The sequence below is a fragment of the Lutra lutra genome, chromosome 1 (assembly GCF_902655055.1).
Source record: "Lutra lutra chromosome 1, mLutLut1.2, whole genome shotgun sequence".
In the NCBI taxonomy this organism is placed as follows: Eukaryota; Metazoa; Chordata; class Mammalia; order Carnivora; family Mustelidae; genus Lutra; species Lutra lutra.
Window position 1 is genome coordinate 197,779,907 of NC_062278.1, and position 27,819 is coordinate 197,807,725.

A 27,819-nucleotide genomic window follows, 5' to 3' on the forward strand; every position below is an offset into this window, starting at 1 on the left:
CTCCAGTGGAAAACGAATGCTGGTCTGCAGTGGCTGTATTTTTGAGTCTTATCCCTTCGCACAGCCAATCCCTTGCAAAAGCATTTTATACCAGGAATAAAATGTTTAGTCCTTTAAATTTGATGAATACAGCAGTGAAGAAAAGAGATCATGTTTCCAAAGAGAGCTAAACCACATGTTAAAAAAAAAAAAAAAAAAAAAAAACAAGGAGAGTGTGCCAGACTGTCTTATGATCAGGTATTTATAGTAAAGCTATTAATGGAATGGTCACTACAGGGGAGCGGAGAACCTAAATATAAATGAAAATTCTGATGTGCTAATCTTTGACAGTGAAAACTTCCATGCTCTCCTGAAGGATATACCAGAAGGTAAAAAGTCTTTGGTATGTGATCAAACCTATTCTATGCTAAAACAGAAATGCGCTTTTAAAACCATTGAGATGGTTTTAATTGCCTAATAAAATTAGGCAAAAAATAAAATATTGCCTAATAAAATACATTATTCTTTACTACCAATATTCCGGTACAGGTTGTTTTATGAGAGGACATATATTTCTATAACTTTGTTTTTAGTATTTACTGTTATTTTCAGTATAAAGATGTTCTTTGGGGTGAGTGCTACAATGACTGAGAAAAAACTCCTAAGCCAAGACTAAACTCATTATTTTCATAGTCAAAATGGCACTGACCTAATTTTTATATGAAAGGTGGTTTTTCCTGAATAGGTTTGAAGTAAATGGCTACTCATGGAAACTTCTAATGTATGTTGAATTTGTAGCTGTTCAGAAAACTGTTTTAAATATATGGGGAAAAAATTTAACGAATTTTTTCCTAAATTTTGCATTTTCTTTACCAATCCTATCAATTTTGTGGGTTTCTGAATTTCATTTGTAATTTTAAGTATTTGGTTATCTTCTTTACACAACTGGAAAAATATTTTCAATTCATTCTGCCTTTAAATCTGTCAGCGTTCCACATGGATAATTACATGAGTGATGAAGACACAGATGAGGACTTTGATACCCAGCTCATCATCCAGCAGAGTTTACAGGACATTCACCGGCCGAGGACTACACAGCAGGCATCGGCAGATGAGAGGTAACGGTATTTCATTGGCGATATAGTGTTGAGTATTCGATAGCGGAGACTTGTTGTTAGCACAGCTCTAGTGTTGTGATAAAAACAGGAGAGAAGGTCAAAATCCAAGGAACTGTCATTTAAATATCCAGCCAGACAGGGAAATTTGGAAATAAATCAGAATGTTGTTAGGGAGTAAACAGTTGAAGGAGGTTAGCAGCAGCTCTGGCTGCAAATGAGAAGAAATGCACAAGGATAAGAAAGACTAGAGAACTCTAATGCATCTGGTGTTTGGAGATTCAAAGGGAATGTATAAATCCAACCAATACACATAGAAAATTATCCTCAGCCTCAGTGGGGAGGTGGGGTAAGGTCCAGTCCTTATTCAAATCAAAAGGAGGAATTAGGTAAACCTAGAAAAGACTAACCCTTTCTGAAGGGTGCATATTCAGAGCTCTGCGATGACAGCACCAGGAAAAGACCTTCCGTGGTGTAAAAGGATCGCCCTGGACGTGGACTGAGCACAGCCAGGCATACCTGCTCAGAATCTCTCTGGCTGACCTGCGGCCTCACCCCCCCAGTAGTTACTATTGTTTTTCAGGGGTAATAAACCCTGTTTGCTGGGGATGGTGACCTCTGTTTGCCGGCTGGACATAAAAGTGGATGAATGTGTTTTAACTCCAAGAGATTTTATAATTAAATATAGGGATGTCGAAGTACACTAAAACTGTTGTTTTTTTTTTTAAGATTTTTTTTTTATTTATTTGACAGAGATCACAAGTAGGCAGAGAGAGAGGAAGGGAAGCAGATTCCCCGCTGAGCAGAGAGCCCGATGCGGGACTCAATCCCAAGACTCTGGGATCAGGACCTGAGCCGAAGACCGAGGCCTCAACCCACTGAGCCACCCAGGCCCCCCTCCCCCTTTTTTTAAAGTAACAAACTCATGGACTGATCACTTCTTGCCACACTATTTTAAACATTTCATAAATAGTGACTCATTTAAATTCTAATTCTTGTTACTGCTCTATGTATTAAGTCCTATTATCCCCACGTAGAGATGAGGAGAGAGGTTGAGTGTTGCCCAAGGTCCCAGCGCTAGTGAGAGGCAGGCATTCTGGCTTCAGAGTTTGTGCTCTTTTACCACACTATTCCTACATGTTTGTGTTACATTTAGGAATAATCTCTAAAGTCATCTTTCAATAAAGTTTTGTAAAGAAATTGGGCTTCTTAGATTATCTGTTCTATTAACCTTGTGATGAAAAATTTTTATGTTCAGTAATTCAGTCATGATTTTAGGTTGAAAGGCATAAGATTTTGATGACTGAAATGTTTCAGAAAAATTACAATTAACTGCAGTTATAAATTTCAGTCATTAGACTTGCAAGAGTTATGTGGTAGGTAGGAAGGCTTGCTGACTTGGTCAGGCACTTCAAGGAATGAGGAAAGGCTACTTAAGACAGGTGGGATAATGCCACCGCCCCCCTCACCGCCCCCACCCCCCACCACCAAGGAAGACAGTCATGGGAGAGTGGTTCCCCTGGAATACGGGTCAAACTATATTTTGGAACTATTTCCATGCAGCGTCAGTAACTGCCTCATCTAAGAATTCATCCTCGGCTAACATCAATTGCCCTTACCCTTTGTGTTTCTGTCAGATGCCTTTGCTTTTCCCTCACTTTGGGTCTTACATATATATATTTGTTTTCTACGCAGCTTCCATTCCTTTTTGAGTGCTGACTATAAGAAGATAATTGAAACAATAGAGGCAGTTAAGTACTCTTCCTATTCTATCCTCTCCAACTCCTGGTCGGGTGTGAGGCTGACACAGGCGGCACTCCGCCACCAATTCACGAAGCCCCGAAGCATGTTCTCCCAGATGCTCAACCCTGTGGGGCCTACCGCTGATTCTCCAGAGCCTGTGAGAAAATACCACAGCACAACTTAGGAAAGCGCTGCTGGGCTCCTGGGCGGACTGAGCTGTTTGCATATGACAGCCCACGGGGGCGGCCACAGGCCATGGGGGATAGGGAACACTAGGCGGAAGGCCTTACTGCTTCTTAGTCTCCTGCCCTTCTAATGTGTCTCTCATCAGGCTGGGGCTGGAACTCTGTCGGCTTGTGCACTAACCTGAAGGGAGGAATTCAGAAGCAGCACGGGCTGCCTCAGGTGTTTGTGCCAAATGTGAATCTGTTCCCCTTTTGACTTGTTAATAGGTAAGGAAGATGCATTGTCACACTTGACCAAGCACCATTCTGCTTTTGATGAAGCAGACGGGACAGGCTGGCTTCCTCTGCACAGGGCTGCAGTGCAGTTAAATAAGAACATTTTGCAAATAACCCTGAAAGGTAAACTCCCTTTATAACTCTTCCTGATGCTTCTGAGAAATATATGTAAACCTTATTTTGTATGTTCACCTGTGTGGTGTAATGGATTTATTTCAGCTTCAAAACCCAGCGTGTGGGAGCAAACCACCCACAATGGTGAAACACCACTTTTCTTGGCTGTCAGCACTTGCCTCTTAGAAAATGCCCATTTTCTTCTTCTCAATGGCTGCAATCCGAATGCCAAGAATTCTGAAGGCAATTCTCCTCTTCTTACAGGTAAATTAATACCTTGTCTCCGGAAAACAGTCTGTGATTCTGAGTGTCCTCCATGCCCACAGGTTTCAAAGTCAAAAAAAATTTTTTTAGTTTTTATTTTAATTCCATTTAATATACAGTGCTATATTAGTTTCAACTGAACAATACAGTGATTCAACACCTCCATACATCACCCCGTGCTCATACAAGCGCCCTCCTTAATCCCCATCACCTGTGTAATTCATACCCCTCACCCCCCTACCCCCCCACCCCCGTAACCATCTGTGTGTTCTCTATAGTGAAGAGTCCATTTCTTCATTTGCCTCTTTCTTTCTCCTTCCCCCCAATGTTGCCCGTTTTGTTTCTTAAATTCCACGTATGCATGAAATCATATGGTACTTGTCTTTTTGATTTCACTTAGCATAGTTCTCTCTAGTTCCATCCACGTCCTTGCAAATGGAAGGGCAGCTTTTCATGCATGGTTGCAGGGCTGGCATTCTGGTCCCAGCTGACCAGACATGGGTTCCTGACCCTCAGGAAGCTTTCTGTAGACTGGCCCACAGGGTGGCCCGAGGCAAACTCCATACGGATGAGCTGATCATTCTGCACGGTGCCTTCACCAGTGAATTCAGGGTAAGAAACACAAGAGGTGAGCTGAGCAGGAAGAGGCAGCCGATGGCAGATGGAATACCAATGGCTGATTTTGCTCCCTCTTGAGTCTTCACTAAAATTATAGTAAAGAAATTGCTTTAAAGAGGTAAGATACAAAAGAGAGAGAAGAACAGGAGAGGAGACAACAGCAACATAGTTTGTTAAAACCTGGAGAGCAGGTGGATGAATAGTCAGTGACAAGAAAGCCGAATCTTAACTTGCTCTTGGGGAAAGCGATACACTTATATCAAAAGGCCCAGAAGTTGTTGGCAATAGTTACCTCCTGGAGCCCTGATGAAGGATGACCAGCTAACCTAGCAGGACTGCTGGAACACTATTAAGGAACAAGTAGCCAGAGCTACAGATCCCTGCTTCCACCTCACCTGAATTCTGGAGGTTTTTTCTCTGGGTGGTTTAAACAGAGGCTCTCCAGACTGGGGGGATACTTGGTAATGGTGGGGGCACCAGATTGAAACACTGGAGAAATTAAGTAAACACAGGCTGAGGCCTCCCAACCCTTTGTTCCACCAGGATTCTAGAAAGCCGGCAGCCAGAACTCTACCCTTCAAGAGGTGGCTTCTCTGGGGAATTTGATATACCCAAAAAGAAAGAATTAAATTATAATTGAGGGCTCCCAGGCTGATCAACACACAGGAACACAGCCCAAGAGCCACTCCCAATGTTTAGGATTCCCAGTCAACATTTTAGCCCCCAATTCTCCAATCACAAGCAGACTGATAAGGATCATCTGGGCAAAATCTTTGAGATAAGCAACTTGGAGGACTAGGGAAAGTAAAATGTAGGGGGAAATTGTGATGAAGTTAGAGAAATTAGTGAAAGGTAATGAAATAACAGGACATTCCAAAAGAACAAAACAACAAAAATGCTCTTGAAAATTAAAAATGGGAGGAGAAGTATAAAACTCAAAACAAATGCTAGGAGATAAAATTTAGGAAAACTTCCAGAAGATAAGAAATGAAAATAGGAAAGAAAAAGAGAGGAGCAACATGTGAATCTCAGAAATGCTAGAAAGAGAACAGACAAGATGGAGGTCCTATATCATCAATGAATAAATCAAGAAAATCATTTCCTTAAACAGAGGACATGAGTTTCCAGAATGAGAGTGCACACTAGTGTCAGCTCAATAAGTTAAGAAAGACCCAACACCCTGTATTTCTAGCCCTAAAGCACTTTCCAGGGCACATTTATAAATGGTTATGAACAGAATTCACAGATTCAACACCTGGCACCTAGCAAGCTTCCTCACACACAGTGGGTACCAATAACCAGCAAATGGATAGGGAGATGGATACGTATTTTTTTTTTTAAGATTTATTTGAGAGAGAGGGAGAGAGCACACGCATGAGTGAGAGGGGCAGAGGGAGAGAGAGAGAAGTAAGTTCAAGCAGACTCTAAGCTGAACATGGAACAAGATGTGGGGCTTGATTCCCAGACCCTGAGATCATGACCTGAGCCAAAACCAGGAGTCAGTCACTTAACTGTGCCACCCAGGCGCCCTGGGAAATGGATACATTGTTTTAGAATCTTGAAGGACTAGAAGATTATCATCCAAATGTGAATGGTAACAGCAAAAATGCAGAAAAGCCAGTTAGAAAAAAAATTTTTAAATATTTTATTCATTTATTTGACAGAGATCACAAGTAGGCAGAGAGTCCGGCAGAGAGAGACGGGGAAGCAGGCTTCTGAGCAGAGAGCCTGAGGTGGGGCTCAATCCCAGGACCCCGAGACCATGACCTGAGACAAAGGTAGAGGCTTAACCCCCTGAGCCACCCAGGTACCCCTAAAAGATTTTAACAAAGCATGTGAATAAAAATAATTTCCTGGGGGCATCTGGGTCGCTCAGTGGGTTAAGCAATGACTTGATTTCAGCTCAGGTCATGATCTTGGGGTCATGAGATTGAGCCCCAAGTCAGGCTGTGTGCTGAGCATGGAGCCTACTTGGGACTCTCTCCCTCTCTCTCTGCCCCTCTGTTCATGCACATGCTCCCTCTCCCTAAAAAAAGTAAAAAATAATTTCCTAATTATTGCTGGTTTTTTTCACTTAAAGCACTTAAAAACATTTCTAGGACTGCATTGGGTACTTAAGTTCCCATTTTCTTGAGGGAAGAAATTATAAATGAAAATTATATATGTTTATGTTTATTAGTCACATGAGCAGGCAATAATTGTTCATGGCTTACAGAAAAACCCATAGATTATCGATGTAAAACACTTATTAATATTATTGGATATAAGCCTCATTTTACAATCTGTTTCCTAAACACGAAATGCTTGCACATGGGAGTAGGTGGGAAGAGCTCCTTATGAAGCCTGAGCGACACTGGGCTAATAAGATACTCTGGCCATAATTTCCTGGTGAACATGATGCCTATTTCACCTCTAATTTCCCAGCTGTCCTACACAACTCCTATGAGATGGCCGCCTTGCTCATCAGCTATGGGGCAGACGTGAATCTGCGTTGTATCAACGAGAGGACAGCTCTTCACGAAGCAGCCAAACTGGGCAGGCAGGACATAGTGAAGCTGATGTTGGTTTCAGGGGCACACCCTGACCCACAGAGCTCCTATGGATTCACTCCTCTCGCTCTTGCTGCCCAAAGTGGACACACTGAAGTCATGGAAATGTTACTGCAGAAAGGCAAGATTTTCTATACGGTCAGCACACCCCCAAGGGGTAACATGATGCAAGTGTCCTGCTTTTCATGGAGAGCTTCAGCATAATAAAAGTTAACATTTTACTTAAGCCTAACATAAATATTTGATGAAAGCATGTGTTAATATTGGCTACTAAAATAGAGATTGAATATCTGTCCTGCAATGTGAAGTAATTTCCGTAAGATTACTAGGATGCAGGTTACTCTTTTACATAATGTTCCCCAACCATGCTGGATTTTTTTGTTTAATTTCTTATGTGTTGTCCTTTTCTAGGGTCACAGACCCCACATCACCCCCTACATGTTGTCTCTGCTAAGCTAAGTCACGGGGAGTCCAGTGTGTTATCAGATGTTTCTGTTGTTAGGAATTGTTTCCTGGTGGCTTCTCTCTGGGTCCCAGTTCTCTCTCCAGTAATAATCACAACTGAGATAAGGGGAAGGCAACTTAGATTTATTGAGTACTTTCTAAGTACGAACCATTAATCTACCTATGGTGCTTCATATGACCTTCCAAAACCCTATGAAGTAGGCACTGTCCTCATTCTACACTTAAGGAACAGGACTAGGGATGATACCAGTTGGAGGACTTCCCTTTATATACACCTTCCCCTGCCTCCAATTCGAGATCCTAGTTAAACTGGCAGAGACCTTGACTCAGAAAACTTTGGCATTTGTTGTCTTTGAGGAGACCCCCCCATTGGCGAAGCAATGTAGGATTAAGAACTTTTTGCCAAAGATGCAAATCTTTACCAAGATTTAATAAAGTCCTAATATTAGATTTACCTTCTTTATTCTCCTTCCTGTTTGTGTCCAGAAGCCTTATTTCTTTCTTTAACAATATATGGTCCTGCTCTCCAATATTCTAGACTACAGAGGCTCTTATTTTTAAGAACAACTTTCTGCTTTTTTAGACTTACCTGGAACTCTCCCATCATATAGGGGAAACTGTTGTAGTTTTTGATCAGTGGCCATAAGACATTGTAAGTAAGATGTTTTAAATGAGCAATATCAGAGATGTCTAAAGTCATGAAAACACTGGATCCTACATCTATACAAAAAGGAGCCATCTTTTGTGTAGATCACTGATTAAAATATAAAGAGGAGAGGAACCAGATTTTAAATCCTTAACTCTTAAAAGAAACCAGCATCAGTTGACCTCAGTGAGGTATTTCCCTGAGGTAACTCCCTTATGAAGTAATTTGCACAAAGCGACACAGCGAGGAAATGGCAGAGCCAAGATTGGAACCCACATCTGTCTCATGCTGAGTCGCAGTACTTTACCACCCTGCATTACTAGGGTGGCAACATGGCATCACAGAAACGGGCCCTGGGTCTGTCCCATCTGCTTGTGAATCCTGACTACCTTGCTTACCAGCTGTACATCTCTGGAGAAGTCACTTAACCTCCATGAACCTCAGTTTTTTCATCTTTAAAATGGAAATACTGGCATATCCTTATTAGGGTTGATGTGAAGTTTAGAAATGATGCACATAAAGGAACCTGTCCATAGTGAGCACTCTTTCCATGAGGCTTATTAGACCTTTCTTCATGCATTCTAGGAATGGGCTTCTTGGCAGCTACCATGTTCTGATGACTGTGGAGTCTCTTCTAATTTAAAACTACGACCTCTGTGAATGTGCCCAGGAGGATTCTCCCCTTGCTCTTTGTCCATTCAAAGACTCCTCTTTCTTCAAAACCCATTTTACTGAGAGGCCTTCTGCAACTGACCCAAAACATCTTTCTCCTTCCTTCACCATCCAATTCCCCCTCAAAGTCTGGAACTGAGAACTTTTAGAGGACATTTTTGCCTGCTTGTACTCTTACCATCCACACCATCACATGACACTCAGCGTCCTATGGGCACTACAATGTATCCTTTTAACTCTAAGTCCCCAACTTCAACTTCAAACAACTATGGTGTGTCTTGCTATGAACAGCCCACCACAGAACAAATGTCATTTTCCACCGTGACATCAACAGATGGACTGGTGCTACCATCCAACAGGGTTGGGATACTACCCTATATATAAGTATGGGGCAAGTGGGCTTTTATGGGTGGGTCTGGAAATAAAATCACCCTTTATAAAATTACTTCTCCTGGAATTTTCAAGTTCCAAATAAACACCTTATAAAACTCCTCTGAAAGCCAACCTACTCATAAGTTAGAGACTGTTTGTACCACTTCTTCCTTCCCCAACTACATTATAAACTGGCTGAGAGCAGGAGGTACATTTTTATTTCTTTGATTCATAGTGCTTTGCTAAAGTGGCTCCTTTCTAACTACTTTCTGGCTGTGCGGATATATTCAGAATGCATAAGCAATACAGTGGAAAAAGACTTTTTGCACAACAAGACTCTTTTCTTCTTTTAGGAGCTAATGCTCTTGGGCAGGCCTCGGACTCTTCTTCCATCTTACTTGAAGCTGCTAGTGGAGGAAATCCAGACTCGGTGACTCTTCTACTAGAGCATGGAGCTGATGCCAACATCCCTAAGAATTCAGGCCACCTGCCCATTCATGTGGCAGCTGACAGAGGCCATTTGTTGTAAGTTCAATTACGTTACTGCCGATAGAAATAGTAAGAGCTATGGGGGGAGGGAGGTTCCGGAGAAGCTTCTGGGAAATTTGTATTACTTCATCTCTGATCCTGTAATTCCAACATCCCTTCTAAAGGTAGGAAACTCTCAATCAGTGAGAAAGTGGTGAAGACAGGTATCCTCTGTAACCACAAAAGGGACATAAAACTACTTTATTATCAGGTCTTTGGGCAATATGGGGAACCCCAGGTTTCAGTAACTAGAGTTTCTGAGCTTTTGGCTGCAGGGATTATGTACTTTTTGGCTGGAGGGTCCTAATGTCACCTGATACTAATACCATCCGGTACTGGTATAAAACCATTGTAAACAGGTTAATGCTGCATCTTAATGAAACAATTTTTTTAAAAAATTTTTAATTTATTTATTTGACAGAGAGAGATCACAAGCAGGCAGAGAGCAGGCAGAGAGAGAGGAGGAAGCAGGCTCTCCGCTGAGCAGAGAGCCTGATGCGGGGCTCGATCCCAGGACCCCGAGATCATGACCTGAGCCAAAGGCAGCGGCTTAACCCACTGAGCCACCCAGGTGCCCCAATGATGAAACAATTTTTTAAATGCACTTTGAAATTCTTTCTCAGAGCCCTAAAGATCTTGGTTCCAGTGACGGATCTTGCCGCCATTAAGCAGAGTGGCATCAGTCCCGTGCACTGTGCAGCAGCAGGAGCACACCCCGAATGCCTGGAACTCCTCATCCAGGAGGGATTTGATGTAAATTTCATGCTGGATCAGAGAATTCGCAAACACTATGATGACCACAGGAAGTCAGCTTTGTATTTTGCTGTATCAAATGGTGACCTCTCTTCAGTTAAGCTGCTTCTGAGTGCTGGAGCTCTGCCTAATCAAGACCCAGTTAACTGCCTCCAGATAGCACTGCGGATGGGCAACTATGAGCTGATAAGTCTGCTGCTCCGGCATGGGGCCAATGTCAATTATTTCTGCAGAGTCAACCCTTTACATTTCCCATCAGCACTGCAGTACACGCTGAAAGATGAAGTCATGCTCAGGATGCTACTGAATTACGGGTATGACACAGAGCGATGCTTTGATTGTCCTCATGGAGACAAAGTTCATCCTTGCTATACTTTTGAAGGCTGGACATCTACAGTTATCAAAGATACTATGGTAAGTACACAACTTATATAGTCATTATTGGTGGCAGCAGATAAGGCAGCAGATACTACAGCAACAGATAAGGCTCTATCTGTTCTCTCCAGAAGCTCGTAGTTGAAAAGATTTCCATATGATAAATACATGTAAAGGGGATATAATAGATGTAAAAGGTACAGAAACCATTCAGAGGGAAAAGTGATTTAACTTTACCTGGAGGAATTTCACAAATGAGGTAGCATAGCATCTGAGTAATGTTTTAAAGAATAAATGCAGTCTAATAAACTAATTACACTTTTTTTTTTTGAAGTGGTGAGTAACCTAGCTACAATGTTCCTGGGGTATGAAATCCAAACTCCTCTGTTCTTCACTATCTCTTTTGGCTCTAAAATTTGATTATATAGGTCTCTTTGGTCACCTTTTTTTTTTTTTTTAATATTTATTTATTTGGGAGAGAGAGCACGAGTAGGGGGAGGGGCAGACAGAGAAGCAGACTCCCCACTGAGCTGGGAGACCGACATGGAGCTCAGTCCCAGGGCCCTGAGATCATGACATGAGCCAAAAGCTGATGCTCAACTGACTGAGCCACCTAGGCACCCCTCTCGTTGTGGGTTTGATTTGTATTTCCCTGATGCTGAGTGATGTTGAGCATTTTTTCATGTGTCTGTTGGCCAAATGGATGTCGTCTTTGGAGAAATGTCTGTTCATGTCTTCTGCCCATTTCTTGCTTGGATTATTTGTTTTTAGGGTGTTGAGTTTGATCAGTTCTTTATAGATTTTGGATACTAGCCCTTTATCTGATAAGACATTTGCAAATTTCTTCTTCTGTTCTGTAGGTTTTTTGGTTTTGTCAACTGTTTACTTTGCTGTGAAAAAGCTTATTATCTTGATGAAGTCCCAATTGGTTCATTTTTGCCTTTCTTTCCCTTGCCATTAGACATGTGTCTGGCAAGAACTTGCTGTGGCCAAGTTCACAGAGGTTGCTACCTGTGTTCTCTAGGATTTTGATGGCTTCCTGTCTTAAATTTAGGTCTTTCATCCATTTGAGTGTATTTTTGTGGTCCAGTTTCATTCTTCTGCATGTGGCTGTCCAATTTTCCCAACACCATTTGTCAAAAAGACTGTCTTTTTTCCATTGGATATTCTTTCCTGCTTTGTCAAAGATTAGTTGACCACAGAGTTAAGGGCCCATTTCTGGGTTCTCTATTCTGTTCCATTGATCTCTGTGTCTATTTTTGTGCCAGTACCATTCTGTCTTGATGATTACAGTTTTGTAATAGAGCCTGAAGTCTGGAATTGTGATGCCACCAACTTTAGTTGTCTTTTTCTACATTCCTTTTGCTATTTGGGGTCTTTTCTGGTTCCATATAAATTTTAGGATTATTTGTTCCAGCTCTGTGGAAAAAGTTGATGGTATTTTTTTTTTTAAGATTTTATCTATTTGACAGACAGAGGTCACAAGCAGGCAGAGAGGCAGGCAGAGAGAGAGGCGGAAGCAGGCTCCCCACAGAGCAGAGAACCTGATGCGGGGCTCAATCCCAGGACCCTGGGATCATGAACTGAGCCGAAGGCAGAGGCTTTAACCCACTGAGCCACCCTGTGCCCCAAGTTGATGGTATTTTGATAGAGATTGCTTTGAATATATATATATATTTCTCTAGGTAGCATAGACCTTTTAACAAATATTTGTTCTTCTGAGCCATGAGCATGGAATGTTTTTTCATTTCCTTGTGTATTCCTCGGTTTCTTTCACGAGTATTCTATAGTTTTCTGAGCACAGATCCTTTGCCTCTTTGGTTAGGTTTATTCCTAGGTATCTTATCATTTTGGTGTGATTATAAATGGAATTGACTCCTTAATTTCTCTTTCTTCTGTCTCACTGTTAGTATATAGGAATGCAACTGATTTCTGTGCATTGATTTTTATATCCTGCCACTATGCTAAATTCCTGTATGAGTTCTAGGAATTTGGGGTGCAGTCTTTTAGGTTTTCCACCTAGAGTATCATATCATCTGCAAAGAGTGAGAGTTTGACTTCTTCTTTGCCAATTCAGATGCCTTTTGTTTCTTCTTGTCGGATTGCTGAGGCTAGGACTTCTAGTACTATGTTGAACAACAGTGGTGACAGTGGACATCCCTGCCATGTTCCTGACCTTAGGGAGAAAGCTCTGTTTTTCTCCACTGAGAATGATATTCACTGTGGGCTTTTCGTAGATGGCTTTTATGATATTGAGTTATGTTCCCTCTATCCCTGCATTGTGAAGAGTTTTAGTCAAGAAAGGATGTTGTACTTTGTCAAATGCTTTTTCTGCATCTATTGAGATACGTGATTCTTGTGCTTGCTTTTACTAATGTAGTGTATCACATTGATTTGCAGATGTTGAACCAACCTTGCAGCCCAGGAATAAATCCTACTTGATTGTAATGAATAATTCTTTTAATGAATTGTTGGATCCTCTTGGCTAGTACCTTGGTGAGAATTTTTGCATCCATGTTGATCAGGGATGTTGGTCTGTAATTCTCCTTTGTGGTGGGGTCTTTGTCTGGTTTTTGGGATCAAGGTAATGCTGCTGTCATAGGAAGAGTTAGGATGTTTTCCTTCCATTTTTTTTTAATCAGCTTCAGGAAAATAGGTATTAATTCTTATTTAATTTTTGGTAGAATTACCCCCTGGGAAGCCATCTGCCCTGGGCTCTTGTTTGTTGGGAGGTTTTTGATTACTGCTTCAATTTCCTTGCTTGGTATGGGTCTTTTTTGGGGTTTTCTATTTCTTCCTGTTTCAGTTTTGGTAGCTTATATGTCTCTAGGAATGCATCTGATTTTTTTCCAGATTGCCTAATTTGATGGCATAAAATTGCTCATAATATGTTCTTATCATTATATTTCTTCAGTGTTGGACGTGATCTCTCCTCTTTCATTTGTGATTCTATTTATTTGGGTCTCTCTTTTCTTTTTGGTAACTCTGTCCAGAGGTTTGTCAACCTTATTAATTCTTTCAAGGAACCAGCTCCTAGTTTTGTTGATCTGCTCTACTGTTCTTGTGGTTTCTATTTCATTGATTTCTGCTCTAATCTTTTTTTTTTTAAGATTTTATTTATTTATTTGACAGAGATCACAAGTAGGCAGAGAGGCAGGCAGGGGGCGGGGGGAAGTAGTCAGGCTCTCTGCCAAGCAGAGAGCCCAATGCAGGGCTCAATCCCAGGACCCTGGGATCATGACCCGAGCTGAAGACAGAGGCTTAACCCACTGAGCCACCCAGGCACCCCAATTTCTGCTCTAATCTTTATGAATTATCTTCTCCTGCTGGGTTTGGGCTTTATATGCTGTTCTATGTCTAGTTCCTTTAGGTGTAGGATTAGTTTATATATTAGAGAACTTTCTTTTTTTCTTTTTTTTATGTATTTATTTGACAGAAAGAGACACAGTGAGAGAGGGAACAAAAGCAGGGAGAGTGGGAGAGGGAGAAGCAGGCTTCCTGCCAAACAGGGAGCCAATGTGGGGCTCGATCCCAGGACCCTGGGATCATGACCTGAGCCAAAGGCAGATGCTCAACAACTGAGCCACCCAGGTGCTGCATCCTTTCTTGTTTCTTGAGAAAGGCTTGTATTGCTGTATACTTCTCTCTTAGGACCACCTTTGCTGCATCCCAAAGGTTCTGAACAGTTGTTTTCATTTTCATTCGATTCCATGAATTTTTTTAAATTCTTAATTTCCTGGTTGACCCATCCATTCTTTAGTAGTATGCTCTTTAGTCTCTATGTATTTGAATACTTTTTTTTTTTTTTTTTTTTTTACTTTTTTTAACTTAGTTTCCAGAGAGAGAGCATGCATGCATAAGTGCACAAGCAGGGGGGATGGCAGGCAGAGGGAAAAGCAGGCTTCTCACTGAGCAAGGAATCATGACCTGAGCCTACAGCAGATGCTTAACCGACTGAACCACCCAGGCATCCCTGTATTTGAGTTCTTTCCAAATTCTTTCTTGTGATTGAGTTCCAGTTCCAAAGCACTGTGGTCCAAAAATATGCAGGGAATAATCCCAATCTTTCGGTACTAGTTGAGACCTGATTTGTGACCCAATATGTGATCTATTCTGGAGAATGTTCCATGTGCCCTCAAGAAGAATATGTATTCTGTTGCTTTAGGATGGAATGTTCTGAATATATCTGTGAAGTCCATCTGGTCCTGTGTGTCATTCAAAGTTCTCGTTTCCTTGTTCATGATGATCTGCTTAGACGGTCTGTTCACTGCAGTGAGTGAGGTGTTTAAGTCCCCTGATATTACTGTATTATCAATGTGTTTAATTTTGTTATTAATTGGTTTATATAATTGGCTGCGCTCATGTTAGAAGCATAAATATTTACAATTGTCAGATCTTGTTTGACAGACCCTTTAATTATGATATAGTGTCCTTCCTCATCTCTTACTACAGTTTAAAGGTTTAAAACCTAATTTGTCTGATAAAAGGATTGCTACCCCAGGTTTCTTTTGATGTCCATTAGCATGATCAATGGTTTTCCACGCCCTCACTTTCAATCTGGAGGTGTCTTTGGGTCTAAAATGAGTCTCCTGCAAACAGCATATCAATGGGTCTTGCTTTTTTATCCAATCTGATACCCTGTTTCTTTTGATTGGGGACATTTAGCCCATTTATATTTGGGGTAACTACTGAAAGATGAATGTAGTGCTGTTGTATTACTCATAAAGTCTCTGTTTCTGTATCTTGTCCTTGTTCCCTTCTGGTCTATGTTACTTTTGGGCTCTCTTTTCACTTAAAGGATCCTGTTTAATATTCCTTACAGGGCAAGTTGAGTGATCACAAATTCTTTTAGTTTCTGTTTGTCCTGGAAGCTTTTTATCTCTCCTATTTTGAATGACATCTAGTCTGATAAAGTATTCTTGGCTGCATATTTTTCTCCTTTAGCACCCTGAATATATCATGTCAGTCCTTTCTGGCCTGCCAAGTCTGTGGCTAGGTTTGCTGTCAGTCTAATGTTTGTAGCCTTGTAAGTTACAGGCCTCTTGTTCTGAGCTGCTTTCAGGATTTTCCCTTTATCTCTGAGATTTGCAAGTTTCACCCTTATATTTCCGGGTGTTGACCAATTTCTACTGATTTTGAGGGGTGTGTTCTCTGTGCATCCCGGACTTAAATACCTGTTTCCTTCCCCAGATTAGGAAAGTTTTCTGCTATAATTTGCTCCAGTATACCTTCTGTACCCTACCCCACTTCTTCAAGAATCCCAATTATTTTAATATTGTTTTGCTTTATGGTATCACTTATCTCTCAAATTCTCCCCCTTGTGATCCAGTAGTTGTTTATCTTTTTCTCAGCTTCTTTATTCTCTATCATTTTGTCCTCTATATCACTAATTCTCTCTTCTGTCTCATTTATCCTAGCAGTTAGAGCCTCCATTTTTTATTGCATCTTTTTAATAGCATTTTGATGATGACTTGATTGGATTTTAGTTCTTTTATTTCTCCAAAAAGGGATTCTCTGGTGTCTTCTATGCTTTTTTTCAAGCCCAGCTAGTATTCTTATAGTCGTTTTTCTCAACTCTAGTTCCAACATCTTACTTCTGTCCATACTGATTAGGATCCTGGCAGTCAGTACTGCCTCCTGTTCTTCTTTTTTTTTTTTTTTTTTTTTTTTGAGGTGAGTTTTTCTGTCTTGTCATTCTTGCAGAAAGTGTCACTTTCCTATTTGTAGAGTTGCTGTTGTTCTTTTCTTAGATCTCTGGTTGAGTTCACAGGTGTTCAGAATTATTTGATAGTTGTCTAATTGAATTCTTGGGACCAGTCAAAACTAAGGTCCCCCTTCTCCTCCACCATCTTGGACTCAACCACCTCCTTCTCTTGAGACATTTTCCTCCTGGCTTTCATCACACCAGTCTCCTATTTCCCCTGACCCAGTCACTTCTATTTCCCCCAACTAGAGCACACCCCCAGCTTTTCAGAAAAGCTGCCACTTTTCAGGTTTCAAGTGTTATCTCCTCAAAGAGGCCTTTCCTCTCCTGTCCACCTTATCTAAGGTAGTTGTCATCCATGATCTTATTATGCTGCCCATTTCTTTTATAGCACTTACCACTTTCTGAAATTATCTTTTTAACATTTTTTGATTATGTGTCTCCTCCACAAATACATCAGTGTAAGCTCCTGCTCACCACTTTCCTCAGCATAGAGATCTGTGCTTAGTACATAGTAGATGCACTAGAAGTACCTGAGTTCATATTAAAATCAAAACAAGGGGCGCCTGGGTGGCTCAGTGGGTTAAGCCGCTGCCTTCGGCTCAGGTCATGATCTCAGAGTCCTGGGATCGAGCCCCGCATCGGGCTCTCTGCTCAGCAGGGAGCCTGCTTCCTCCTCTCTCTCTGCCTGCCTCTCTGCCTGCTTGTGATCTCTCTCTGTCAAATAAATAAATAAAATCTTAAAAAAATATAAATAAAATCAAAACAAAACTAAAACAGTGAAATGGAGAAAGCACTTTGAATTCTGAAAAGTGAAAGGCAACATATTGTTTTTATACTGTATATTGTTTTTAGGTTATAATTAATGTAGGAGATGGCACTTAGGTATATATCATATTGATTATTTCCCGACTTATTATTTTGTATTATTTGACTTCTTACATGGGCACCTTGCCAGAAGTGTATAAATTACCTACAGAGAGAAACTATCTGAACCTTCAGGCATGAGGAATAGGTGATGAATGAGAGAAAACCCAAAATGAGAGTGGCTTTAATAAGATGGCTCATTCCCTGCTCATAGAAGTAAAGGCCAGAGATCAATAGCCTCCTAACTGGACAGCTCCATGATCAGAAGAGAAACTTGCATCCACACTCCAGCCAGCCAGGAGGCAGGCAGGAAGCAGCAGCACACACCTTACTCTTCTTTAAGTGCATTCTGGGGGTTGCTCACACTTTCACTCTCATCTCACTGGCTAGAATTTAGGTGGCCATGTCTAGGTGCAAGGAAGCTGGAAAGATAATCTTTATTCCAGATAGCCATGAGGCCAACCAAAACGGACAACAGGTATTAGTTAACTATCTCTTTCACACCCTGGTTACATCTTACATAGGTCAGAAGATACAGTAGTAAATATTTTTCCAACTCTTAGAGCTAAGAAATAATTTCCTTGGGGCGCCTGGGTGGCTCAGTCAGTTAAGCAGCCAACTCTTGATTTCAGCTCAGGTCATGATCAAGATCAGGTCCTGGGATCAAGCCCCACATCAAACTCTGTGCTCAGTGGGGATTCTGCTTAAGGATTCTCTCTTCCCCTCTGCCTCCCCCACCCCCAGAGTAAATAAATCTTAAGAAATAATTTCCTTGTTCAATGCCTTAGTTTATAAATGAGGGACGTGAGACCTCGGTTCCTGTGAGTTTAGTGCTCTAAACCCCATTGATACTTTAGTTTTTCATTTACTTTCATAGCTCCAATTTTCTTCCTCAGTTTTGTGAAGTAATAACATTGTCATGGCTGCAACATCTCTCTGGGAAGGTTGTTCGAGTGATGCTTGACTATGTTGATCAAGTTCGAATCTGTTCAAAGTTGAAAGCTGTGCTCCAAAAACAGGGGCTCTGGTCAGAAATCCATTTTATCTTGAGTAAGTATCCTTCTTTCTTGAAGAACATTCTTACCAAAAATACTACTTGGTATTTACATTCTTATTTGCTTTGTAGAACATTCTTTTCTACAAGAGCTTAAAAGCTTTCCCTAAACCAAGGAAAATACTAAAAGCTTTCCCTAAACCAAGGAAAATACTATTCCTATCTAGAAAGTTACTATTTGTAACTTAATTTGTACTTATTACCATTCCCCAGTAGAAAAACTCTGTTAGGTAATCACGTATTATATGGTAGGTGACACCTTTCCCCTAATCGTATAGAACATTGTAGATATGTAGATACGACTTAGAAGCTATGAGATGGCAATGTAAACAGGGATGAGAAAAAGTAAAATCGAAGCCTGAAGAGAATATCAAATCACCCTTCAGAGCACATTCTTTCACAGTAGCACATCAGTCAAGAGGAATTTCTTTTTATCTAGTTTCCCCACAGGGTGATGATTTTTAGTTCTTAGCCTGACCCTGAGGGCCAGGGCAAGGCCAGGGGTGGGGAGTGGTTAATACATGTAGCTTTAAGGACTTCAGGTCCACAACCGATGCCAGTCTTTGGACTCTTAGCTTGGCGTGGTTCTGAAATCACGTCTACAGGAAGCAAGGAGAAGCGAAGACTGTTTCCCTATTAACTTCTCCATTTAGACACTGCAAATGTAAATTTGGGTGGCTTACGTTTAACACACATTTGCTGACTAAACCTTAAGATCACTAAAAAAAACGAAGCAATTCTTTTTCCTTCAGATAATGTGTTTCTCTCATTTTAGCAAACCCACGGCCCCTCAGACATCTGTGCCGCCTGAAGATCCGACAGTGTATGGGGCGCTTACGCCTGCGCTGCCCGGTCTTCATGTCCTTCCTTCCGTTACCAAACCGTCTCAAAGCATATGTCCTTTACAAAGAATATGACCTTTATGGACAAGGGATTTTCACAGGAACCTGGTAGTCAAACCATTCTGGATGGAAAGGTATAATTCTGTAAGCTGTATAAAGTTTGACTTGTTACATATGATTCATGATTTCTCACTTTACCTAGCAACTAAAATCTCAATGCAGTTTACATTCTTTCTTAATATTGATATTACTATTCTTTCTTAATATCCTTAACATTGCTTCTCAGGGAGCCTGAGTGGCTTAGTCAGTTAAGTGTCCGACTCTTGATCCCAGCTCAGGTCTTGATCTCAGGATCATGAGTTCAAGTCCCAACAAGGGACCTGAGTTGCTTCTCAAGAGCATTCTGAAAGGCAGTTAAAAAAAAAAAAAAAAAAAAAAACTCCCCCAAATAAATTAAAAAACCAAAACCAAGCCTTAAAACTTCAATTAGCAGAAACAGATCAGTTCCTGTTCTGTATTGATTTTACATTAAATGTATTAGCTACATTTCTACAGGTCCACACAATAGATGCCACCCCTAATAATTCAAGGTAACAAATTTTTTTTATAGAGAAGTACATATGTAAAGTATCTTAGTAATTACACTGGATAAAATACTGACCCGAGTACTTAACCTACAAGTTAGCTGTTCTTGTGCAAAAGTCCCAAGGCCAGCTAAGTGTCTGTTTACTCGCAGGGGCCTGCACCAAAGTGTGGAGTGTTTTCAGCTAACTTTCAATTGCAATGCCATCATTAATGGAAAACTTGCGGTCCTTCTTTACACAAAACCCTGGCCAAGGGTTGCCATTTATTGGTTAATGTTATCACTGGAATAGAAATTAAGTGCTTTCAAGTGGCTTATGATTCTGTACTGAACCTAGTGCAGTCCTAAACACCCAAGAAGGGGTCACTAATAGAAGCAGTTATATTTATTTTAATAATGCCTTATAGTTAACATACACTGTAATATTGCAGGTGTGCAATATAGTGATTCAACAATTCTATACATCACTCAGTGCTCATTGTAAGTGTACTCTTTAATCCCCGTCACTTACTTAAGCCATCTCTCCACCAGTTTGCACCAGTTTGCAATCCCAACAATGCACAAGTGTTCCTTGTCCTCCACATCCTCACCAACACTTGTGTTTTTTTATTTTAGCCATTGTGACAGCTGTGAGGAAGAGCAATATAATTTTGATTTGCATTTCCCTGATAAATGATGTTGAGCATCTTTTCATGTGTCTGTTGGCCATCTGTATGTCTTCTTTTGAGAAATGTCTGTTCGTGTCTTCTGCCCATTGTTTAATTGGATTGTTTCCTCGGTGTTGAGTTGTATCAGTTCTTATCCATTTTGATACTAACCCTTTATTAGATGTGCCATTCTCAAATATCTTCTCCCATTCAGTAGGCCGCCTTTTAGTTTTGATAATTGTTCCCTTTTTAGGGAACAAAATAAAAAGAGGCTGTGCCTCTTTTTATTTTGATGTAGTCCCAATAGTTTTTTTTGCTTTTGTTTCCCTTGCCTCAGGAGACATACGTAGAAAAATGTTGCTATAGTTGATGTCAGAGACTACTACGTGTGCTCTTTTAGGATTTGTATCGTTTCAGATCTCACATTTAGGTTCTTAATCCATTTTATTTTTGTGTATGGTGTAACAAAGTGGTCCAGTTTTCTCAGCACCACTTGCAGAAAGACTGTCTCTTCTCCATTGTATATTCTTGTCCCTTTTGTCAGAGATTAATTGACCATTTAGTTGTGGGTTTATTTCTGGGTTTTCTATTCTGTTGCTTTGAGCTAAGTGTCTATTTTTATGCCAGTACTATACCATTTTGATTACTACAGCTTTGTAATGTAACTTAAAGCCTGAAATTGTGATACCTCCAGTTTTTTTCTTTTTCAAGATTGCTTTGGCTATTTAGGGTCTTTTGTGGTTCCATACAAATTTTAGGATTGATTGTTCTAATTCCGTGAAAAATGCTCTATTTTGATAGGGATTGCATTAAATCTGTAGACTGCTCTGGGGAATATAGACATTTTAACAATGTTTTTCCAATCCATGAGCATGGATGTCTTTCCATTTGTTTGTATCATCTTCAATTTCTTTCATCAATGTTTTATAGTTTTCAGAGTACAGGTCTTTCACCTCTTTGGTTAAGTTCATTCCTAGATATTTTGTTATTTTTGGTGCAATTGTAAGTGGAAGTGGTTTTAAGTTTTTATTTAAATTCCAGGGGTTAACACAGTGTAATATTAGTTCCAGCTGTACAAAATAGTGATTCAGCCCTTGCATACATCTCCTGGTACTCATCACAAGTGACCCTCTTTCACCCCATCACCCATTTAACCCATCTCCCCAGCAACCTCCCCTCTGGTATCCACCAGTTTAGTCTCTATAGTTAAGAGTCTGTTTCTTGCTTTGCCTCTGTTTTAATGTCACTTTCTCTAGCTTCATTATTAGTGTATAGGACTGCAACAGAGTTCTGTACATTGATTTTATATCCTGCAACTTTACTGGCTCATTTATCAGTTCTAGCAGCTTTTTTGGTGGGGCCTTTAGAGATTTCTATATATAGTATCATGTCATCTGCAATGCAGTGAGAAGTTCTACTACTTCTTTACCAATTTGGATGCCTTTTCTTTTTGTTGTCTAACCACAGTGGCTAGGACTTCCAATACTGTGTCGAATAAAAGTGGAGAGAGAGGACATCTTTGTCTTGTTCCTGACCTTAGGGGGACAGCTTTTGGTTCTTCCTCATTGAGCATGATGTTCATTATGGCGTTTTTGTATATATGGCCTTTGTTATGTTGAGGTGTGTTCCCTCTAGACCTACTTTGTTGAGGGTTTTTATCATGAATAGTGTATTTTGTCAACATCGGCATCTATTAAGATGAAATGGTTTTTATCCTGTTATTAATGTGACATATCATCTTGATAGGTTTGTGAATATCAAACCATCCCTGCATCCTGGGAATAAATCCCAGACTGTGGTGAATGATTTTTTTTAATGTATTCTTGGACTCTGTTTGCTAGTATTTTATTGATTTCTGCATCTATGTTCATCAGCGATATTGGCCTGTAGTTCACTTTTTGGTAGTGTCTTTATCTGATCTTGGTATCAGGGGGGATACTGGCCTCATAGAATGAATTTGGGAGTTTTTACCATCTCTTCTATTTTTTGGACTTTCTTGAAAAGAGTACGTATTGATTCTGTAAAGGTTTGGTAGAATTACCTCTGAAGTCATCTGGTCCTGCACTTTTGTTTATTGGGAGTTTATTGCTGATTTACTTTCTTTACTTGTAATTGGTCTGTTCAAATTTTCTATTTCTTCCTGTTTCAGTTTTGGTAGATTATGCTTCTAAGAATTTATCTCTTCTAGGTTATCCAATTTGTCAGCGTCTAATTTTTCACAATATTCTCTTACAATTATATTTCTGTGGTGTTATTCTCTTTATTTTGGATCTTTTTTAATGAGTCTGACTTGAGGTTTATCAATTTTGTTGATCTTTTCATGAACCAGCTCCTGGTTTCACTGATCTGTTCTATTTTTTGGTTTCTAAATCACTTATTTCTGCTCTAATCTTTATTATTTCCTTCCTTCTGCTGGTTTGGGGTTTTATTTGTTCTTTACCTAGTTCTTTAGATGTAAGTTTGGTTTTTTGAGATTTTTCTTGCTTCTTGATGCAGGCCTATGTTGTTATAAACTTTCCTCTTAGAACCGTGATAACAGTTGCGGAATGTTGGTTAAATTTTTATTTCTGTATGTTCTATGCTGCAGGTAAGTACAGGTTTCTATACATGGAAAGAAACTGAGGAAACATCTATTCAGCCACCCCAGTGTAACAATTAGATGGCACATCAGTAAGAATAGAGTGGTAGATAGGATGATGTAGGTCCATTTTCACCACAGCCCCAGTCACCACAGCCTTGTTGTTTATATGTTTAGTGTTAGTATACTTTTTTAGCATAATATAGTACATCTTAAGGAAATTGAAGTTATAGGGTTTCTTTCTGATGTGGGGATTCATAGCTATACAGACTAATTCAGTAAGCACAGACTTAAAATTACTTTTAATACAATTTTCACATTAAAAACTTGCAAAATTTGCTGGCATTAATAATTTTTATTTTTCTAACCAAATTGTGGTGTCCGTTTATAAGTGAGTAGTGGATTATAGATGTCAATATACAAAATATTTAGGATATACATGCACTTAGATAAATTACATAATTCTATAGTTTCATTCACTCCCTGGACCTTCTAAAAAGTGTATATATTTTATAAAAACAAATTAGAACAGAAACTCCCAGTAGATGAAAAGAACTTGGTGTTATAGGAAAAATAAAGAGCACATGGGACAAATATGTATTAGTATTAAAATTACAGGCCAAGCCCACTTAAGCTGGTGCACACAATAACCTGCCCCTTTAAATTATATGTATTTCTTTAAATAGGGCCAACCATAGCAAGTATATATTGTCTGTAACATGTCTAGGGTAATTATCAAGAAGTCGATTTTTCTAAAAGAAAAAAAAAAAGTCACTAGTGATGAATTTGTATTATTTCCCAGTTTTTAGCTGTTATGGAATTGCAGTGGGGCTAGATGTGTAATTGTAAGTGTCATAACATATCAAGAAACAGTCCATTTGTTTCACAAGCATTTGGAATTACTTGGAGAAATAGAATTAAAAGTATGTATCAAGTACTTCATACAAAAAAGACTATACAAAAATCATGGACTTTATTATACATAAAAATCTCCTAAAAGCATATATCCTCAAGCCTTGTCAGAGAATACCTACTTTGACAAAATGAAAAAAATAAGCTCTCCACCCCACATGTATACCACCATTACATAAAGTTGAGATCTTCGATTCTAAAGGGAAATGTAGCATGATTTTTAATTGTATATATGCATGATTAATAGTATCAGTGAGATAAGAACCAATTCACTTAACATTACAAAATCACCAAATATACAAAGCAGTTTTGCACATTAGTTATAACTTAATCTCTCATATTAGCTGAAGTAAATTACATTAGTATAGCAACAAGAGACTAGTTAAAAAGTGTAGTATAGTTCCAGTTTCAAATCTTTGTGTTATTAATGCAGAAGAACAAAATTCATGGAAGAAGAGTAACCAAAGTTGCTTAAAATAAAATGAAAGACTTGCTTGCTACAATCAGTGTGCATGAATATTTAAAGTACAATCTGAATCCTAGGAGGATGTTGCCAAAACCAATGTTAATATTTTCATTTTATTAATTCAGGTAGCAGAAGGTTTTGCAATACACGGGATCTTGGGGTCTGTCAGCATTTATAAGATTCAAATCTTTGTAGTTACTACACATAACTCAATATTAACTCAGATGCCTTTACCACACAAGACCGTATGCTACGTAGAATGTTTTATGCATACTCTACTACCCTTTACCCAAGCATAACAGTAACAATTTTACCATGCCTAGAGCCTGAGAATTCTTTGGAAATTAATCATTGTAGAAATGACAAAAACTAGACTGGCTTTGGGGACTCTGTTCAGTCCCTTGTTGGCAAGTTTTAAAAATTTTAAAGGGAGTAGCAGTAATTTATTTCCTATCTATTCATTACCATTGTTACAAAAGTAGTTTTCCTATAGGTAGCAGAGTGCATAGCTGAATTAGGTAGACTTTCTTTTAAAGAATCAATTTTGTTAATTTCTAAAACCATCAAGTGTAAGTTTTAATCTGAGAAGGCGATCCCAAATTCTAATTCAATTACCACCAAAGCATCCAAGAGCCAGAAGGGATATCAAAGGGTAACAAACCAAGATCAGCTTTAACATTATGCAGAAACCCATGGGCAGCCTTCTTCAAACAAAAAGGTGAGTTTTTTTAAGTTGATGCTTAAATATCTGCAGTATGGAATAGTTTGTACAGTTCTATAGCAATGGACCAAAAGTTGAAATATCTAAAATTGTTAATTCCACACACAACTTCTATTTGGTGTTGGAATGTTCTTTGGTCTGATCTGTGGAAATGGGTGTGTTATTGTAGAAATTCCTATCAAAACATGACTTAAAAGGAACTACAGGTCTGTCTGTCCAGCATCCCTAAGTCTGCCGGTGTCTTTAACTCCAGCCTTCATTCTGACCCCTAGTACTAACAAAGGGCAGCACCAGCCTAGGAAAACTGCCACCTAAAGCTGTCCGCCTTCATTGAAGGGTGACAAGTTTCATCTGAACTAAGTGAGGTGACAACTTCATAGCATAAACAAAAGACTTTATGAAACAGAGAGCTTATTAATTCTCAAAAAGGTCTTAAAAGCAGGACATACCCTGACTAATCAAGCGACCACAGAAATTTCAACTCCTACCAAAGGAATGACACACCAACTCTTGTGAAAGCATTCCCTCTAGAAAGCACAAAATCAACTTTCTTCAAAAAGTATTCCATAAATTTCTACTTTGTTACTGTATGTTTTGGTAACATAAGGCTTCAAAATAACAATTATCAAGTAATCATTATTCCTGTTTGGCACATGGATACAAAGAATATCATTATCCTAATTTTCCCCTTCCACAGAAAACTGTATGTACAGTGTAAAAGAGCCACACTGTATTGTGAGAGCTAAAATAGACGCTGTCTCTAATTCAGACCTAAGAAAAGACTGTATCAAAGAACAAAGGGCTTTTCCCTTGTATAATTAGTCTTGAAGTGGCTAATCTCTGAAAATTTTAGATGTAGGACTATATTTTATTCAGTATATTTGCTTCTATATAGTTTTACATGTGAAACAAACATCATTCTATCAGCAATGTTAAAAAAAATCAAGCTTTGTCATGGCAATAGGGAAATGATCCTTCCTTGGTCACTCTTAACCCAAACATTCAATTTCCTTTCAATCTTTCATGGAATTAGACCTTTTACTCATTTGAGAGTATAATTATTTACAATAATTAGTGCAAATTATTCTATTCTCATATATTAGTTATTTGCCTTTGTGGATATAAAGTGGTGATCAGTATTTTATCAAAACATGGAATTATGAAAATACTGTGCATATCAGTCTGAAATTTAAAAGATTACATTTTCTAAACTAAACTCTGGGCATTTTTACTTTAAGCAGGAAACAACTGTTATAGAATTTCTTTTGAAATGTCACTTGATTTTCAATAAAAATTATTTCACACAATGCAGAAAATACGATGTGTTATCCTGTAACAATATCTTTACATGTTAAGTCCTAATCTAAAATGTACTTGAACAAAAAAAAAATCCCTTTTAATAAATTCCAAAATCTTATTTTAACCATTACTGCTCTGCAGCAATAATTCAAGTCCCAACCTGAGAACTAAGAAGGTGACAATTAAATGCCACGGGCTGTATCAACCTTGAACTGAAGACACTTAAGCTTCTTTCCCACTGGCATCAGCTGTAATACATCAGAAATGTGAGCAACCCAAGAAAGTGCCCTGAAATCACAGTACCACCTGCCACAATTTGAAACCTTAAGTCTAAAATCTTTTTTCTAATTATTTTATATAAAAGTTATATTGCACATTTAATAATTAAAATATCTGCAAACTTGTAGAATGCTCTGTATAAAGGGTTTTGAACTGATTCAGTCAAAAGCTTCCTCACTGCCAGCAAAAATGTTCCTAATGAGAAGAGGGAGCATATCCATGAATACCTGAAGCTGAAGAATAAAAGGTTTCTTATGGTCAGAGCCAATTACAATGCAAGACAAGAAGTTCACAATTTGAAGGAAAAAAGGCTTGAGCAAGTTTAATTCCTCAGCAATCTACTTCAAGGAGATGAATAGGTTTCTTTGACGCATGGAATTTGATGTTACTGCATAGTATATTTTTAAGGAAAAGAAAAATCAATGCAAACCTAAGTGACCAAGGTCAATCTTATTTTAAAAAATGAAGTTAAAACAAATAATATAGTCTCCTTGATATTTCAACATAGTTGTTACCTTGTGCCATTTCACCACAGAAACTCAATAAATTCCAAGGGGGTAAATACCAACCAAAAACCAAGGATAAGTTCATGCTTCTGACTCTCTTTTCTTTCCTTCTTCTCCCAAATCACTCTCTTCTGACTGGCTACTGCTAAGGACAACAAACTGCCCCTCACTACTGGCTTGGTTTGGTCTACTGGAAGCAGCTATCAACCGACTTTGTTCTTCTAAGTCCTAGTAGAAAAGACAGAAGAGAAACTAAGTTTATTGTTTGCAATCAAATGCAAAACTGTGCATTTAAAATACATACTTGAGAGCCACTCCGATCCTTCTGTCATAAACACTTACGCACAATTCTGGCAACTCACTGAAAACAAAGACTATACGCAACCAGTATGACACCAAAGTGGGTTTTGGCACCATTTTAGAAATCCTATAAAAGCCAACACTGCCCTCTTCTCCGTTTTTATGGCCAAAACCAGTATTCAGACCATTGTTCTCACAATCTACCACATAAAAGGCCCATAATGGATGACTCCACATCCCCACCCTCCCCCTGTCCTACTTACTTTGCTAAATCAGTTTTCACCCTCCCTCAGCCTAACCTAGCAAGGAAGCTTCAACTTCCGTGTCATCTTCATCACATCCTTCTCCTTTGTCCATAAGTCCAATTCATTCCCAATTCCTGCTGATCTGTACTCATTAAGTATCCC

The 27,819-nt window shown here is 39.2% G+C and overlaps 2 protein-coding genes across 4 annotated transcripts in view; one reads left to right on the forward strand and one right to left on the reverse strand.

Moving 5' to 3' along the window:
- Positions 1 to 273: 273 nt before the first annotated feature.
- On the forward strand, positions 274 to 26,606 carry ASB14 (ankyrin repeat and SOCS box containing 14). Of its 2 annotated transcripts, none has more exons than XM_047691513.1 (11): positions 274 to 368; positions 968 to 1,097; positions 2,790 to 2,845; positions 3,290 to 3,421; positions 3,518 to 3,676; positions 6,719 to 6,964; positions 9,352 to 9,523; positions 10,150 to 10,693; positions 18,122 to 18,275; positions 19,055 to 19,255; positions 26,469 to 26,606. In XM_047691513.1, the coding sequence occupies exons 2-10, from the start codon at positions 976 to 978 to the stop codon at positions 19,231 to 19,233; spliced, it is 1,764 nt and encodes a 587-aa protein (XP_047547469.1). In that variant the 5' UTR covers positions 274 to 368; positions 968 to 975; the 3' UTR covers positions 19,234 to 19,255; positions 26,469 to 26,606. The 2 variants fall into 2 exon arrangements, with proteins under 2 accessions (XP_047547469.1, XP_047547461.1); XM_047691505.1 differs by having other exon boundaries at positions 284 to 382.
- APPL1 (adaptor protein, phosphotyrosine interacting with PH domain and leucine zipper 1) overlaps positions 23,881 to 27,819 on the reverse strand; it is a 38,296-nt gene continuing 34,357 nt past the window's right edge. For both annotated transcript variants that reach the window (XM_047691493.1, XM_047691487.1), the window contains one exon: positions 23,881 to 27,340. In XM_047691493.1, the coding sequence (XP_047547449.1) occupies positions 27,194 to 27,340 (147 nt within the window). In that variant the 3' untranslated portion in view covers positions 23,881 to 27,193. The remainder of the gene's footprint in view (positions 27,341 to 27,819) is intronic.